The 19,978-nt window shown below is 25.5% G+C and overlaps 1 protein-coding gene across 3 annotated transcripts in view; it reads left to right on the forward strand.

The window, feature by feature from the left end:
- The first annotated feature begins 4,185 nt into the window (after positions 1–4,185).
- Positions 4,186–19,978, forward strand: part of LOC135922693 (solute carrier family 53 member 1-like) — a 91,642-nt gene continuing 75,849 nt past the window's right edge. For all 3 annotated transcript variants that reach the window (XM_065457128.1, XM_065457127.1, XM_065457129.1), the window contains exons 1-4: positions 4,186–4,315; positions 10,436–10,484; positions 18,143–18,244; positions 18,355–18,689. In XM_065457128.1, the coding sequence (XP_065313200.1) occupies positions 4,247–4,315; positions 10,436–10,484; positions 18,143–18,244; positions 18,355–18,689 (555 nt within the window). In that variant the 5' untranslated portion in view covers positions 4,186–4,246. The remainder of the gene's footprint in view (positions 4,316–10,435; positions 10,485–18,142; positions 18,245–18,354; positions 18,690–19,978) is intronic.

Consider the following 19,978-nt stretch of genomic DNA (forward strand, 5'->3'; position numbering starts at 1 on the left):
AAATATTTTATACATAAAAATCACAAAGATTTTATTGCAAAGAGTTTTTACAAAAAATATTTCGAATTTTAGGAAAAATTTGATCAAAAATTTTATTTGAACCTTTTCATAAAATTTTATTAAATAAATCTTTTAAAAAATAATGTTGATATTTATTCTGTTACATAATAGGCGTAGCCAGGATTTTCATAAGGGGGGGGGGCGAAATTAAAAAATTACTGGCCGGGTTACTTTAGTCTATATATAGTCATAAAATATTTTTACAAATATAAAAAAAATAAGCCTGGAACAAATATGAAATATATTTTTATTAGTTTATATAAAATAAAAATAATAAATTACTTATATTGTATATACCTTAATATAAAAGCATGGTAATAATTTATTACAGAGACCTGCAGAAGTACCATTTGCACGGCCGGGCCCGGCCCGGTTTTAGATTTTTTAGGCCAGGCCCGTCCCGGATATTTTTTAAAAAAAATTTTTACGGCCCGGCCCGGCCCGGATTTAAAAATTTCAGGCCCGGCTCGGAATTTTTTAAAATTATATTCGACCTGGTATATACAAAAATTCACCTATGAGGTATTTTACCATATTTTTCAGCGAGTATTATCGCTTATTATTTAAAAAATACATGTAAAAAGCTAATATTTTGAAAATATTATATTGAATTTATAAAAATGATAAAACTTTTATTTATAAAAATGGATATTTTGAGCATATACTATATTATATATTGCATTTATAAAAATAAAACTAATATTCATAAAAATGGTAATAATATTTTGAGCATATACTTTATTTTATATTGCATTTAAAAAAAATAAAACTAATATTTAATTTATAAAAATGTAAAACTAATATTTAATTTATAAAAATGTAAAATATTTTGAGAATATAATATAATGTATTTAATTTACTATTTAATTTTATAAAATAAAAATAAATCGCTATTTAAAAATATGCATGTATAATAAATAGTATTTTGAAAATATAATCTAATTGCACAATATTAATATAATTTATTTTATAATATAAATTTTTAACAAAAGAAGATAATTGTATTATATAATATTGTAAAAAAAAATAATGAAAAATGTTGGATTAAAAACTTTCATGACTCAAGGTAAATATAATAAATGCAATAAATATTTGACAGTTTGCAAAGTAAAAAACAAGCATGATTGACGAAACCCTATACTCAAGAAAGATATTAAAAATTCACAAATTATCATGAAGAAAGAGAAGCATATCTACCTTTTCAGGTTGAAGATTACTTCTTCTTTCTTCAAGAATTCTCCCAGTAGTGGAAAAATTCCGCTCACAGCTTGCACTTGAAGCAGGAATCGCCAATTTTGCTAAAATTGGAAATTCGCTTTGATGAGCCGCCCACCACTCTAACAAATTATCCACCTTAAATGTTTCATCTATTTTTTTATTTATGTAATTATAATATTCATCATCGGGTATTGACATATTACCAGAATTACCATCACCCCATATGTCATAAAACGATTCAGTTTGTTTAACAACAGTCGTAATTTGACTGGTCGATGGTATTTCATTTACTTCCTGAGCCTCTTGTAATTTAATATAATCTTTTATATAGTTTTCCGTCATCTTGCGATCTGTCCCTGACTACATACGTAATTGCTTGAATTTGGGACAGAGAAAAAGAGAAATAAAATGATACTTGTGTAAAACAAATTTTTCAATTAAAAATTGCTTTATATTAAGTAAAATCAATTTTATTTTTCCTTTTTCGCTTTGAAAGGTATTACAAACTTCAAGAAGTGATATTCCTTTATTTGATTGTGTTAGTAAAATATATTCTAAAAATTTAGATAAGAATTATAAAAAAATATATTAATAATACTTGAATATTGGGGCTTATTTAAGATATTCCTTTATTTGATTGTTTTGGTAAAATGTGTTGTAAAAATTTAGATATGAATTATAAAAAAATATATTAATACTTTGAATAAATTTGCAGGAAATTAATAATTAGATCGATCTGTGGGTGTTAGGTAGTTTAACCATCACCCAATATTATATTAATCATAACTATAATATAATATAATCTTATAATCATTAACTCATAATGTAAAAATTTTTATAAAAAGTATTAAGGCCCGGCCAGGGTTTAACAATCTTTGGCCCGGCCCGGATATATTTAAAAAAAATTTTTTAGGCCCGGCCCGGATATGTTTAAAAAATATTTTCTTAGGCTCGGCCCGGGTATATTTAAAAAATTTAAAATACGGCCCGGGCCGGGTTTAGGGCCGGGCCTGCAGGTCTCTGATTTATTCCAAACAATTATAAGAAATTTATTTATAAAAAGTAAGTAGATATATAGTTGATTTTACTCTATTATATAGAATTAGTTATAAAATACTAGGTAAAATTCCACTTTTACAGACATATTTGACAGTTAGAGAATATATTACAGTTAATAATTTAACAAATTTTACTAATCAATGCTCTTGATATTAAATATAGCAACAATTTGCATTCAATTATTAAAGCCATCTATTTATTTTAAGTATATATAATATTTTAAATTTAATTTTCATATTATTCATCCCACAATGTCTTTAAAAGATATTTTCTGATGTCCTTATCAATATTTTATAGTTTTCAGTAAAATATATAAATCGCTATATTGGTAAAAATTACTTGATTGTCATTTGATAATTAGATATACTGTAAATCTACGACATATAATATTCCACTGTTTGTATTGTGCTTTATTATTTTTTTAATTTATGACTTAATTTTATCAATAATTTTATAATTATATTTTACTTTTATTGGGATAAATTAATTAAAATTACTCACTTTATAAAAAATTATATTTTATATATTATATTATTTAGTAATTTTATGGATTTATTAGAAAGATAATACATTTCACTTTTGTCTTAAGACTTATCTTTGGCTTATATTCTATTTATTAAAAAACATTTTTGGTTCATTTTACATATTTATAAATTTATTTTCCCAAAAATCTATAAATTATGATGAATAGTTTAATAAAAAAATATCATCTTTTACATTCTTTCTTTTAAACTATTATATAAGATATATGCGGAGTTGGGGGAGGACTAAGGGGGATATTTTTTTATTAGCTAAAAATGATATTTACAAAAAGTGATAAATTTATGAAGGGGGGGATTTCCCCTTGCCCCACCCCCTGGCTACGCCTATGTGTTACATTAATATATGTATTGTATGCTTATTTATTTTTTAGTTTTTATATTACAATAGTCCATGAAAAATAAGTTTATATGTGATTATCATATAATAATAATATATGTCATTGGTGATTATTGAATTTTTTAAATAACAATACAATATGTATCGCTATCTTTTGTCAAGAAAATATAAAAGATAAAGAATCTTCTGAAAGAAAGTATAATAGATATGAATACAAGTAACGTAACTTATTAAAATGTCAAAAAGTACAAGATACAAGAAGATAAAATATTTACGGTACTGCTCAATTCTGCAAGCATAATGTAAGAAAAAGAAATTAAATTTACAGTATATATTGACTTCAACGTTATTTTCATATTTATTGTATCGCGTAAATAAATTTAAGATATTAAATAATTTGAATATTCAATTATAATAACAAGAGGTTTGCCCTGTAAAAAAATACCCTTTTTTCTTCATACATTATAATAATAATATGGTAATTAGCAAAGTTTTAATAATAATATACATAATAATATATTTACATGAAAATAATTTGTTCAAATCACTTTCTACAATATAATATATTGCAATTAATTTAATTGACCTTAATCGTTATATCTCCCTTTATTTAAATCAATTGCTTGTCCATTAATGACAACAATTTTCCTTTCCATGGTGGGTCTAATATATTAGGTCCTCCAAATTCTCGTTCAATTTTTATTTATGGGGTATCTTTTTAATGGATGGGATCCGAAAACCTGCTTGAATGTAGCATATATAAATGCTTCATGATTTGACCAAAGAACCATTAATATTTTTTCACTGTTATCTTAAACATATAGATTGTTAACTCATACATTACCGATCACCACCAATTTAATATTTTTGCTCTTAATTCAACCAACTGGAGTAAGAAAGAAGTTAGAGTAATAAAAAAAAAACTTTAAAATAAAATAATCGCTACCCAACATTATTAAAATTATAAATTTTCTGTTCCTTTTTTTTAATTCTTATTTTAAATTCGTTTTTGGGAGAGCGATAATTAACTATGAAATTTACCGAGCATCTACAGGCTCATTTAACTCCAGAATGGCGTAAGCAGTATATTAAATACGAGGTATTTATTTGTATCACAATTTATTAAATACTTTAATACTGTGAAAATTTTTAACAATATATTTTTTACCATATCTTATAAATGTAATGAGGTTTTATAAATTTTTTTAATAAACAGTGAAAAAAATATACACCTGGATTTTATTAATAGTTTAAATTATTTAAAAAAATATTAAACTAACTAAATTTTAAATCATTCAACTACTTTTTCTTAATTTAAATCTGAGACTTGTAGGTCTAGATCAAAGCATAATGTGTATTTGGGTCATAAAATTAAAAAAAAATGAATCTAGGACTTATTTTTTAAAATATTTTTGCAAATTATATCAATCATTTAGAAAATCTTGTGAAATAATAAAATGGAGGATATAATGTTCATAATTTGCAAAATACAACCCAAATTATTAATAGCAAAATTTTAAAATTCCAGGCCAGGCTATAAAATGATAAAAAATAAAATTTAGGCTGGAATGAAATTGGATTTTATTTTTTAAATTCAGGCCAGGCATATTTTAAATTTATCAAAAAATTTTTCTTCTATTTAATTATAAATATCTAAATTAGCATTATTAATATTTAATTAAAGTACCAAATCAAATTAAATGGATTTTTTTTTAGATAAAAAATAATATATCAGAAATTTACAAAGAAATTAGGTTGTTTTTCTGATAAAAAATTCTGACTCACTATACTAGAAAACAGACAAATTAAATTTTCATACTTTTTTTTGCTCTTAAATTAAATTAAACTTTTTCATATTTTCTCTTTGTTAAAAAACTGATCACCAGATTCCATTTCCAAATATATTAATATATTTACACAATTTGGTATATCTATAAGTTTATCAAAAAAAATTTTTGTAATTAGGAGGTTTAACAGGAATTATTTTAAGATCTTCCATTAAATTTTTAAATTAGCAATATTCATATTTAAATTATGGTACCAAGGTATTAAACAATAGATTATTTTAGATAGAAACCAACATGTTAGAAATTTAAGGAAAGAAGGTTGTTTTTCTGATAGGACCCACTATACTAGAAAACTAAATATACCTTTTTGCTCTTAACTAATTAAATTAAACTTTCTCCTTGATTTGATCATAATTGTTTATGATCATATTGTCTATTATAGTAAGCTTGTATAAGGGGATAAGGTATCATGGCTTCCAATAGAATAATGTTTTATTTAAAAAGACTGGGCCTCAACTTAAATTGGAAAAAAAATTTATGCTGGGTTTGGGCTTAAATTAAAAAATAAACTGGGCTGATCTTGGGCTTAAAAAATAAATATAGAAAATGATATTTTGGCTTCTAAGATGGAATAAGGACTTGAATCTGAACAGTTAAAATTTTTTTTATGTATATTGGCATATGGTGTCTCTACCCTCATATATAAGTATACTTAGTCATGAAATTTATTCTTCCCCCTTATAAAATTTTGCAATCTGAACTGATATTTGTTAAGCTATAGATTCTTGAGATAAAAAGATAATTTGAATTTCTCTGGAATTAGGATAGATAAAGCAATTAGTTATTTTACTAAAATAAAAAATTAATTTAGACTATGAATGTGCCTAAAAATAAAAATTTTAGGCCAGACTAAGGCTTAAATAATTAGGACAGGGTTGGGCTTAGATCAAAAATTTGCACCTGCAAGGCTCTATTATAGGCTCCTCACAAACTGTAATATATACCTAATTTTGTCTCTTGCCAATCATCACAATGTCTGCATTGACTTGTGAGATAAATTATATTTAACTCTTAGCCAGCTTTTATGAGTCTATGTATCAGAAATCTGCACTATAGCCGAACCAAATGAATTTTACAAACCCCAATGCTTAAGAATTAAATATTCCTTACAAACCGGAAGGTCTATTAATTACAATCCTAAGTTAGGCCAATGCTGAATTTTTAAAAATTTTCAGTTGAAAAATACATGATAAATATTATTTTGCTCTTATACTTTGATTTTCCCTTTTGTATTTACAAAATACAGGTAAAATTCTTGAAAATAACTAAATTTTAAAAACGTTGGCTGGTTGGAAAATTAATAAAAGTTTAAAAAGAAACTTTGGCTAAGCCAGCCCAAATATAATCTAAAAAAAATCTGAGCAGTTCTGAAGTAAATTGTTTTCTAAATCAGGGCTAGGAAAAATTGGATACAGATCTCTGACTGAATGCTTGAACCTAGTCTGGCAAATTTTTTTTATTAGACCTAACTCTGACCTGGCTCAATTGAAAATTTGAAATAAATATCTATGTGAATTTAAATAAAAAGCAATCCTAATTGTTTTATCTTAATGAGAAATTTTATTTATTATTAGAATATTTTAAATACCTTTGGCCAGACCCAATTTAAAAAAAAATTGAGCCTGATCAGACCAAATTTCTTAAAATTTGAGCCCTTTAAAAATTTGCTCATTTCTAGCCCTTAATTAAAGGGCTCAGTCACATATACGGGCTGATATTTATTTTATTGACATATAAAAGTAAATTAAAAGAATTTGAATAGACATATTATCCAAAAAATGCGCATATTTTATTTCATATGAAATGAAAAGAGGCTAATTTAGGTAAAACTTTTTTTAATTATAAAATATCTTTTATTATATATAATATTAAAAACGAGTAGGTTTAATTTTATAAAATGTCATGAATAAAAAAAATTTTCTTTATATAAAAGAAGATAGTTTGATTAGATTACTAAATTTTTTAAATAGTAATGTATGATCTTAAAAATTTAATCTTGCTAGATGAGGGTTTTGTGTGGCAATAAAAAATAGGAAATAAGGTTTAGCGTTTTATTAAATTGGATTTGAGCCGATTTAAAAAAACGACCATCTCAAGATTTTAGCCAGAAAAATATTGCCAAAGCCTTGAGGTTTCACTAATAAATGTTCAAAAAACTTTATGCCATTTTTGAGCAATATCTTCAGGTTACGTTATTTTTTTTTTGATAAATTGAATTCGCCGTTTTTAAAAATCGGTTCAAATAGAGCCAAACTTTTATCAAGCAAGATTAAATTTTTTAGGTCATAAATTACAAATATAAATATATTAATATTTAGTCAAAAGGATTATGCACATAAAGACAATTTTGCAAATATTATGAAATCTATTTATTCTATAAACAATATATATTTACAAATATGTTTCATTATTTGTTCATTGAAGGTAAGGCGCATACGCAGGAATTTGGTCTGGGGGAGGGGGTAATAAAATTTTTTAAGAAATATTATTGTTTTTTAAAAATACCAAGCATAAATTTATTAGAACTAATAACTATTTCTAATACACAATTTTAAATTAATGTGAATTATAAAAAAATTATACGTATAAACCGTCATCATATAAAAAACTATAAAATAAATGTGAATTAAAAAATATTAAACGGATATAACTGGCGGTATAGAAAAACTATAAAATAAATGTCAATTATAAAATATAAAGTGAATACACTTTATGAATCACTTAAAGACCCAAAATAGAAATTTGAATTTTTTGACCCTTTAAAATTTATACATAAAAAATTTAAATGTTGGAAATATAAATTAATACACAAAATGTTTCTTAGGAATAATTGTATTTTGTATGTTATATATTTACATGTAAAATCCAATCTTCGTTGGGATTGAGCTAATTTTTCAATTATCTCATCCTTGCTTGTCGTCAAATGCCTATGAATATTCAAAAGATTCAAACCTTTCAATCCACTTTCAGAAGTTGTACTTCTTGGTATGTTTTTCAGAGACCTGCAGACCCGGCCCCGGGCCGGACCGTATTTTAATTTTTTAAATATACCTGGGCCAGGCCCGAATTTTTTTTAAAAAATATCCGGGCCGGGTTATATATTTTAAAACAGCCTAAATTTGAAATCGTTATTATTTATAAAAATCAAAAAGAAATATAATTTATTTTAAAAAAATCCGGGCCGGGTCTGAAAATTTTATTTAAAAAAAGCCGGAAAGGGCCTGAATTTTTTTAAAAAAAAACCCGAACCGGGCCATAAAAAATTTTAAAAAAAATCCGGGCCATGCCCTGCAAATGATACCTCTGCAGGGCTCTGTTTCTTAAAAATGAGAATATTCTCTCATTAGTTTACTAATGGGAAGAGTTGCTAATATATATAAACCCTTTTAAAACATTGGGAATATAATTTAAATGTGTTTGAAATGCAAAGCATCCATAGCATTTTTTGGGACTATATCAACCATAGTTAATTTTATAAATATAGTTATTCAGCTAATAAGACATCATAAGATACTTTAACATCTTTATGATAAAAATTTAACAAATATTTTTTTTTCGATCACCATCTGAAAAAGGTTGGTAAGGCTTTTCTGGAAGTAATATCTACAGATAAGTGCTGCATAATGAATTAAAAACCATTAATTTATTTGGGTTAAAAATGTATCTAAGAGAGGAGACATCTGTTTTGTAATACTCTTCTACTCATCATATATTAATGTTTTAACGATGAGCTTGCCTTGCTGCAAGTCGAAGGAGACAGATATTAAACACATATAGCTTTGCTTTTGACTCAACAATAACATATAAAATATGAAATTCTTCATCAACATTAGCCCTAATTTCCTTGAGTTCTAATAAAATGCTCTCCGCTAATCTTATTTTCTTAATCAAGTCAATGTCATGTTTTTGAAAAGTATTACATATAGTTGTATAATTAAATAATACATTCTAATGAGAAAAAAAATTTGGAATAAGCATTGAATCCAATAATTTTCTTGCTTCTGAGTAAATATTTCTTTCAGGCCATTGTGATATTTCAGTAATAGCAAATAATCGGTTCTTCTAACTCCATAAAAGCTGTTACTGCTTGATGGCGAAGACTATCTTGTTGGACAAGCTTGCAATTTCTTTCTCCCTGTTGGACAAGGAGTTTCAGAAACAATATTTGACTAGAAATTTGAAAATGGTAGATAAATATTACGCCACTAAAAATTTGAAAATAATAAGTAAATATCACGCCGGAAAACTTGAAATCGAAATTAATTGATAAAATAACTTAGTAGATGAATGTGATAAATAAATGTAATTAAATATTTAATATGAGATAGGAATAAATATTAACAAATATAAATTAATATAAACAATAATATTTTTGAAAAATATATCCGGCATCTGCATTTTTTGGCTTAGGGGGAGGGATTTGTTCCCCTTCCCCCCCCCCATCTGCGTACGCGCCTAAAGGTATTAAATTTATACTTCGGAAAAAACATAATCACCTCTCATCAAAATATCAAATCAATCACTTTACAACAAGCCATCTCAGATTTTGTTAAATTTTGGTATATAAGTTATTGAAGTGTTGTAATTGAATCCAGAATTTTAAGCCCCTTACTCTACTAGAACCGGAAATATAGGGTAAAGTGGCTCTGTTTGGTCATTTTTCTAATAAAATGATTTTTTAAAATTGGGATAACCTTAATATTAGATGCACTATATATATCTATCATGGCTCATTTTATAGCCCTAAGTAAACTATTCCATGTATTTTCAATAAAATTAATTTTTAATTTATAAATTTTTTTAAAATTGTGGCTAAAAACTTGTATTTAATTATTTTAAATGTTGCTATAAATTTATTTTACAAATTTTAGATATTTTGTAAGGAGCATCAAAAACTGTTCATATGAAGATTTTCAGAGTGGTAAAAAATATTTAAAGAGAAAAAATGCTTAAAATAAAAATACCACTATTAATAATTATAAATGGCTTAAAACTTAATGTTTGAAAATATAAGTCAATCTATGTTTGTTTTATTCCATAATATATTTGTCGAATAAGATGGCATTCCATCTGGTGGTTAATTATCTAAGAGATTAAAGGATTGGTGGTTTGAATATTAGATGAAAAAAAAGAGAAGATTCTAAACTACAAAATGGGAATATCTAATTAAAGGGCAGGATTAAGATTGATAAAGAGGTGTTTTGAAAGCTTTAAATTGGAATTAAAAATATGAAAGAGCTGACCACCAGATATGGCGATAACCAGCTATTTTGTAACAAAAATTTTAAAACACTATAATGATTTAATGATCCAATTTGTATATAGCATTTTCTTGAGTTAATAAAATTTATATTTATATCCCCTTTTCACAGGACATGAAACATATGCTGTACGCCAAGGAAAAAGAATACACCGAAGGAGGTTCAAATATTTTAAAGTTTTGTTAACTTATATTCCAATTATCCCCCCCCCCCCACCCCTTTCCCAAATTAGTTTCTTAGATATATCATTATGTTATATATCTTGATTAAAAAAGAAGTATATAAAAGAAAGGAAAAATATATAAACTTTTTATCTATAACTTAATTGACAAGTGTCCTTTTATGACAATGAATTAAAAGGAAATATAATTGCCTAAGGAAATTTTTTGACTTTCTTTTCTTGCCCTGTTAATTTTATGCAATAAATCTAATATGATTAATTGTTTTATGAATTTTGAAGAAAAATACAACCTTTTATAGACAAAATAATATTTTTTCAATACATTAGTCCGAAATTAGTTTAAAAATATTTTAGTGCGGTGCCGATATTCGGATTGAGCAATGCCGATATTTACCTTTTTTTAAAAAATTGAATAGGACCGATATTATTTTTTTTGGTTATTTTATCATATATTATATTTTTTTATAAGGCTATGCCTATTCACTTTTTCATTATATTTCCCGATATTCGTTCAAAACCTATCCAATATTTATTATTATCTAATTTTCAACCAAGTTTGATATAAAAATCCATTTTTTCCATGCAAAAAATTGAATTATGAATTTAATATTTTGGGTTTGATAAACTGCAAATGCTAAGGTAAACTGCACTGCAAATGCCAAGGTAAACTGCAAATGCTTAGGTAAAAAATTTTGATATATAATTAATTGGAGTAAGATTCATTTTCTTATGATATTTATAACTTATATAAATTATATTATTAGATATAATCAATAAAAAATGAATAGATATTAATAGTTATATTTCCTTTTATCTCATAATAAATAGTTTAAATCCTTTAATATAAATAAATTAAAAATAATTATAATTACATTTTAAATTTCATTAATATTAAATCCGCAAGTTGGCGTATTATTATTTTAAGAAAAAAAATTACAAATTTTCTTTGTTTTATTATATTTTAAAATCATATATTATTATTTAAAAGGTGTTTGACATGTTTCACATGTTTGACTAAACTGCAAATGCCAAAGTAAATTGCAAATGCTTAGGTAAAATTTTTTGACATATTCTCTATTAATTGGAGTGAGATTCATTTTCTTATGATATGAATAACTTATAAAAATTATATTATTAGATAGAAATAATAATACGTCAACTTGCGGATTTAATATTAATGAAATTTAAAATGTAATTATAATTATTTTAATTTAATTATACTAAAGGATTTAAACTCTTTATTATGAGATAAAAGGAAATACAACTATTAATGTCTATTCATTTATTATTGAATATATCTAATAATATAATTTTGAATAAGAAAATGAACCTCGCTCCAATTAAGAGAAATTTTTACCTAAGCATTTGCAGTTTACCTTGGCATTTGTAGTTTAGTCAAACCGTAATATTTTTATTTCTAATTGAAACCAAAATTTAAAAAAAATAAATATTATAATTAGGGATGTAAATTCCCGGGAAACTATATTTAGCGGAAATTTGATGAAAAACGAGAAATTATATTTTTTATAATACTTTATTACAGGTCAGTATTGTTTTTTTTCATGTTTTATTGAAAATATATAGATTATAAACATTATAATTAAACAAATATGATTTAATTTCAACTAATTTGTGATTTCTTTACATGTTTTATTTGAAATTTATTGACTATAAACAATATTTAAACTAATTTTGACTAATTTATAGTTATCTTCGTTTGAAGAAGAAAATAATTCCAGACCAGAGCTTGAAATTCTAGAATCCAACAATTTGTCATTTGCAGAAATTTTCCATTACTCTCGCAATATCGAAATCTAGATATCCAGAAATCGGTTAATATTATCCAACCCCTTTGCAACCTGTCTCTTAAATTAAATCCGCAAAACCTTGGGTCAAATATATGAGAAGCGTAATGTATGTCCTGGCAACAAAATTTTTTTCGGTTTTTAATAAACTGCTCAATTTCTGAAAGCTTGTTCTGTAACAATAGATTTGATATTGTTTTATAATCGTTAAATGTCTCCTTGGTATGAATAAATGCTTGATGGACATTAGGTAAATTGGTTATCTACTTCCACTATCTCTATTTGTGTAAATATAACTTTTATAATATTGTATACTTGTATTAGATCATTTAAAAACCCATCGTTATCGAGGATCAGAAAATATATCAAGAATTGCCATCCAGTAGAATATCTTTATTTTTTAACAAGCTATTTATCATCAAAACTATACCTGCCCAACGAGTTGGGCTAGGCAACCTTAGGGAAACAATTTTATTATTATTTCTTAGGCGTTGTTTTTCTTTTAAGGTTGATAGAATATTGTTAGATTTTACATATTTGATGATATTTTTAGTTTTTGTGACTAAAATTTCAATCGAGAATATTTTATTTTCTATATCCTATAGAAGTACATTTAATCCATGAGCGGCACATCGAATGCATTTAATAGTTGGATATTTCATTTTTACAAGGGTCCATGCTTTTTCATATTACCTATATTGTCAGTTATTATGGTGTTGATTTTTGAAATTCCCATCTCTTCAATTACTTTGGTAAATTCATTTGATATGTATTCCCCTGTATGCATGTTTGTTCCTGTGTCAATCGATATATAGAAAATGGGACAAAGGGTTACCAGAATAAAGTTGATAATGCATTCCCCTCTTATATTTGTCCACCCATCACTAATGAGAGTCAAATGTTTGCTTTTATCGAATTTTTCATTTAATATATGTTTGATCCTTTTAAATTCACTGTCTAATAAATTTTTGCTTAGTAAATATCTGGAAGACATTTTAAAAGCAGGTCTTAAGGATTGAAATAGTCTCTTCCATACAAACAATGGGTTATTAAAAATAGACAATTTGACATAAAGATGGTTTGTGCAAATTCAATATCCAGTTTACTGTTTTTTTGTTGTTTTATTATCAATGTATTATCATTAAATTATTTGTTTGAAAGTACTGATTTTTTTGTTTATATTATCATTTTTATTAGAATTAATATTGGAAGATATAGTTGGTCTTTCACTGAAATCAGCAACATTATTATTTGGTGGGGTTATGATTTGAACTTCTACTGGACCTATAGTTGTTAATTACTTAATGTTCTAAGATATCTATTGCATTTAGAAATATGTATTGTCATCTTTGTTGAGTTGGGAGTGTATTCTAAATTGCAGTATTTGCACACTGCATACAGCCCTTCTTATCTGAGCTTTGTATCTATAAAAATAGGACCAAACATCTGTATACTTTCTAGGCATCTATAAGGTCAAACATGAGCAATTTAAAAACTTTAATATAGTATATATGTTATATATATTGATTTGATGACTGTAAATAAATTAATTAAAACTAAAAGTTTCAACTAAAAACTGAACACATTGATTTAAAAACTGTGAAATTGATTACTATAAATATTCTCTACTAAAAATAACTTTTAAAATTTCTTATATTATTTATAAATTTCATTTGTATTTATTTATAATATAAATATCTTTTTAGACTAGATATTTAATTTTAACAAGTATCTTCTAGAATTTTGCAAATGGAGATAAGGAAATGAAGAACATATTCAAAAATAAAACTCAATTATAACTTATGATTTGAACCACAAGAAAAAATGTTTTTATAAAATATAATAAAAATCATATTTATTTTATCTTAAGACCATTATTAAAAATTGGGAAAATGTTAATATTATAAAAATCATGTTGATTTAAGCAAAAAACACATTATAAATATTGAGGAAACTATAGGGGAAATTACCCCTGTCATTATCCCTAATTATAATATAATAGCTGATAGCCCGTCAAGAATGACGGGTAATCAGAATTTTCTCCGTATGGATAAATAATAAATCTTACCTTCATTTGATGATGGATGAATCAATAGTCAAATGAGAGGAATAGATTATCCGTATTCATCCTTCCAAGATTTCTATAAATTTTTAAGACCAAATATATTATGAAAAATATGGAATAAAAAAATATGATTTGTGAGTTATGATAATTATCAATTCTTTTAGGAAATTTTCCACATCCAGAAGCAATGGTTTTTGCTCTCTCACTTTGTTTAAAATCTACATTCTTCTCAAAAAATTATTTAAATGCTTTTAAAACCTTCCTAAATACTCTTTAAAAAAATACCTGCCATCATAGATTTGAATCAATTATGGGGGCACCTGATTCTCACAAACACTGTGGTGGTATCCACCCCATTGCAATGAGCTATTTAGAAGATTATTAGCAAAAATAATTCCATGGGTCAAAAACCAGAGTCTTAACTTATTAAGTATACTTATCAATTAGGATTTGGTGTTAAGAGAGAAGGCATAGCTTCGCATGCCATTTGTATTCCAAAATCCTCCTCCTAACATGGCTATGCTTTCAATAGCAAATTTCGTTAACATTTCATAAATTGTTTATTTCCTGTTTATTCAAAATTCCTAGAGACATACAACATTAAAACTCCTTTATTCAGCCCACTTGTCATAGATTCTGACAAAAGGATTCAGCAGGGGGAAAACGTTTTCGTTTATATTACCGTGGTATTCATTATATCATCCATTGTCTATCTTAAATCTAAATTTGATTTGGATATAAATATTTGGTATCTTGATGATGGAACAATATGTGATGCGCCAATTTTAAAAGACTCATTCTTATTAAGTCCAAATCCGAAATCTGTTTCCATGATAACAATATACAAAACCCTCATCTAGCAAAATTAATTTTTTTATTGAGTATATAAATAATAAAAATTTAAAAAATAAGGAAATTAATATAATTAAAAAAAATATACAAAGTTGGATTAACAAAAAAAATGCATTTCTGGGATTCGAACCCAAAGCCATCAGATTCGTAAGCGACGCTCTTGCCGATTAGGCCAGCTTTTCAAAGTTGACGATTTTTTAAATATATATGATAAATTGTGACACTGTGACTATCACACCGCTTATATATATATATTATTATAGATATATGTTTATGATGTATAAGATGTGTGAGATGGTAATGTTAGATATTATTTTAATGGATGCTTTGATGAATGAGTGTTTGATATGGTATGATGCTTAAAAATACTATTGGCTATTACGTTGTGAAAAAGTTTAAAATATAAGAATACCTATTTAATAGTTTAAATTTTATAGCAAAAAACTTTGAATCGTATGTGAATATGTAACACTAATTCTTTTATCTTCTATTTAATTAATTTTGCCAGATTAAGTAAAAAAAATCTTTACTGGGATTCGAACACCATGACCTTCAAATTTGTGAGCGAGGCACTTGTCGATTAGGCCACAGACGCTTTTAAAAAATCGTGAATTTTTAAATATATATTATAAATTGTGATACAGTGACATTGTGACTGTGACACGGCTTTCATATATATTATTATTATTATAGATAGATATTATTAGTATTTTTTTATTATATAAAATAAGTTTAAGTAAAAAACATTTAAATAATACATAAAGAGCCAAATCAGCCAATATAATAATTTTTATACATTGGACAGGCAAGTTAAACAAAATTTTTAAATAAGTGAGCAGGCAGATGTACCAAAACTTGCCCATTGCAGACCTCTAATCAGGATGACATCAGAAACAGCAGATCATATTGGATTTTACCTCTGCCAAAGAATCCATTTATAAATGATATGCGTCTGCCACTTTTATTTTCCCATGCATTTACCACCAGAGGTCTGCAAATGACAACATTTTCAGGTCTAATGAGAATTTTGTTAACATCTCAAAGGACGGAACCACCAAGTTGAATTAAGAAAAAAAAATAATCATTGTTGAGATTCGAACCTAAGTCTATCAGATTTGTAATCGACACTCTTACCGATTAGGCCATAGACACTTTTCAAAATTCACGATTTTTGTGATGTGACTGACACTGAGAGTTTGACGTCTTTTATATATATTATAGATATATCAGTTAGTTCTAGTATATATATATATATGATGATGTATAAGATGGTAATGGATTTATGGTAATGGAAGATGAATGAAGGATTGATAAGATATGATTCTATTGTGATTTTTATTGGACTCATATTTTTTAAAAGAATATTAAAAATTTAAAAGTATAAGTTTTAAACTATCCACAAACTTTGAATCCAGATTAAGAAGAAAAAAAATATTTTGCATGATTAAGAAATTTTTTTTTGCTCGAACCTAAGTCCATTAGATTTGTAAACGACGACCGATTGGGCCACAGACACTTTTCAAAATTAATGATTTTTTAAATATTATATATTATAAATTGTGAAAGTGTGACTGTCACAGCGTGACAAGGCTTATATATATTATATATCAAAAATATATATGTAACTCTACGCATTTTATTTTAAACAGTATATATATGTTGGTAGAAATATCAAAATAGTTATATTTAATATATATTATTACTATAACTTATTGATTTAATAAAAATGAGCTTTATAAAATTCTACAATGTGGAGGACTCTTTACGTTCCCTGAAAAATTATCTAATATTTATTGTATAAAATTTTCATAATTCATATGCCATCTTAAAAAAATTTATAATAATAAATGAAAGATCATTGCTTAAATTAGATAATGAAATGGGCGAATTATAATTTATATAAATAAATAAAAAAATTTTAAAATTTTAAAATAACAAAAAACAATAAAAAGATCGGATCGGTTTTAAGTATCGACTCGATTCGATATGCTTTAAGAACGTTAAATATAAGTTCCGATATTTAATATCGACACAGCCCTATTTTTTTTTGATTTTATACATAATTTTCTAATAATAATAAATAAGAAACCACATTTCATTTATTTGTAATTGTAATGTTTGAAAAAAATTGAATTATTTTAAAAGAAAATAGTTAAAATTGCTTTGCAAAAAATGGGATTTAAAAATATAAGAGTCACATTTCAGCTATAAGCATCCATATTTTAAATGAGTTGATTAGCTTTTGAGGAATAAAAAAACAAAATACACTTTAGTGAAAGTAAACGCTCCGGCCCTATTGGTCATAGACCGTCACCGGGCCGGTTTTTTTATTAATATTTAATTTTGCCTTATTCAATCCTTATAATTTATTATTAAATTTTTATTTCATATTACTTTTCTAGAGGAGTTATTTATTTTTTTTAGTTCATTTTTATTTTACAATATACTATTAAAACGAAAAGTTTGTTAAAAAAGCATTTTATTTTTAAATAATAAATAGCTGTATTATTCATATGATGATTTAATATTATTAATATAAAATATTTTTATATTCAATAAAATGATAAAACAAGAATTAAATTAGGTAGAAACGAAAATATTTTAAAAATAACAAGACGGGTCTTTTTAGTCTAAAGCTTCTAGAAGATTTGAAATTACGACGAAGTTAAGGTGCTCTTAATCCCCCCTCCCCTCTTTATGATTTGGAAAGAAAATTTATGCAATGGCAAAAGATATAAATATGGGAAAAAACGAAAGAATTGATAGAATGAGAAGAGAGTGAAATGAAAAGAAAGAAATAAAAAAAGAAAGAAAACTAATAAATTCTCTACTTAAATAAATATTATTGAATATAAAACATTGACACGTTAAATTTTTTTTCCGACTTAATTTTTCTTTACAAAAAATTAACCTAGGTTTTAGCCATGCTGAACAAGAACGTTTCCAGATCAATTTTGATGAAGAATTTTTTAATTTTTGCGAGTCCGAACTTACCAAGATTAATACATTCTTTGCGGGTAATTTCAGTTTTTGATTTTTTACATAGCATTTAAGCCAAACTTAGTATCCTCCCTGTATCTTGGTCAATTTTCTAGCTTATTGATTTATTTATTATTTTAAAAATCAGAGAAGCTGGCAGAAGCTACTCGCAAGCTGGCCTCCTTGAAATTTGAACTAAGCGTTTTTGCCGAATCTTCTCCGGACACTAAAGGTGCTCACAAATTGTGCGCCTCCCTCTACGCATTGGACAAGAATCGTCATACCGCCGAGGCAGCCCGTGCTTCTCAGGGCTGGATCCGTTGGCTTGCGCTCTCGGGAGAAAGTGGGAACGGGAAAAACAAGAAGAAAGCGGACGACCTCAAGCTAGCCTTCTCGGAGTACTACCTCAGTCTGGTGTTGCTACAGAATTACCAACAACTCAATTATACAGGCTTTCGAAAGATACTCAAAAAGCACGACAAGGTAAAAACTCATAAATTAGTGTATAATTGTAACACTATTCCCATCTTTTATTTTCTCTTTTTCACGCGAATATTCAAGGGAAGGAATGTAAATTTCTAAGTGATTCATAAAAAACACTATATTTTTATTGCCCGCTGGTTTTCATTTTAAACTCCCATAGGATGTATTTAAATCAGACTTTTATTTTTTTTTAAATATAATATTTTAATTTTTTATAGCGTAATTATTACCTAACCTACCAGTTGATTATGAGTAAAATATAACTTTTTTATTATATATTATGAGTATGATTGATTAATTTTATAATGAATTCATCGGTGGAAAATGTTTTTTATTTATAAGATGGGCGTAAAAGGATATTATTTAGAATTGTTTTAATGAGGTTTAGTGAAAGGAAAGAAGTTTCTATCAGTTTATAAAAAAATGTAATCATAAATTATAAGAACTTATTTCAAGAAACATCATATCTTATGCAGATAAAAATAAGGAATCAAATGGTAATATTGAAAAGGTAAAAGATGAAATTCCTGGTGATTTACATTTTGATTTTAAATCAAGATAAATGTTTAAAAGTTCCTTTGTTATAATAAAAGTGCATATTCATCCAGTACGATTATTAGTTCCGCTTCAAGGTGTAAACATTGATAAAATTATAAATTCAAAAAGTACTATAACCAACACCATATCCAAATCAATTATATACACTGAAATAAGAAAGATGAAATAGATATATTAAACAATTTTCTCTTATTACAGCGGTAAGATTAGCAAAAAATTGTATGAATAAGCTTTACAAAATTTAAGTTTTGTTTATATAAAATAATATGATAGAACCTCAAAATTTTTATTTAAATCAATGATTTAAAAAGTAACATCTGATTTAATTATTTATTAATATTTATAATAACACCCTGACCAGAAATATTATAAAAATTTTTTAGAATTTTAAGTTTACCCGCTTTTAACATTAATATAATTTAAATGTAGTGCTGTAAACATTTTTAAAAAAATCGAACGCGTTCAACGTTCATTGACAAAAATCGAACGCGTTCACGTTCAAATTCAAAAAAGGAACGCGTTCAAAATTTTATGATAAATTTTTTTTAAAATTTAATATAAATAAATGCCTTATATTTTTCAACACAATATATTAGCCATGATAAAAAATAATAGTTTTATTTTGATAATATAATTATAAATACAATATAATAGAGCGATAAAAAAATAAATTTATAAAAAAAATTTCTTATTAATTTTTAATAATAATTGCTTTTCAAAATTTTCATCTG

Source organism: Gordionus sp. m RMFG-2023, chromosome 1 (assembly GCF_954871325.1).
Source record: "Gordionus sp. m RMFG-2023 chromosome 1, tfGorSpeb1-WG-v2, whole genome shotgun sequence".
NCBI classification, from domain to species: Eukaryota; Metazoa; Nematomorpha; class Gordioida; order Chordodea; family Parachordodidae; genus Gordionus; species Gordionus sp. m RMFG-2023.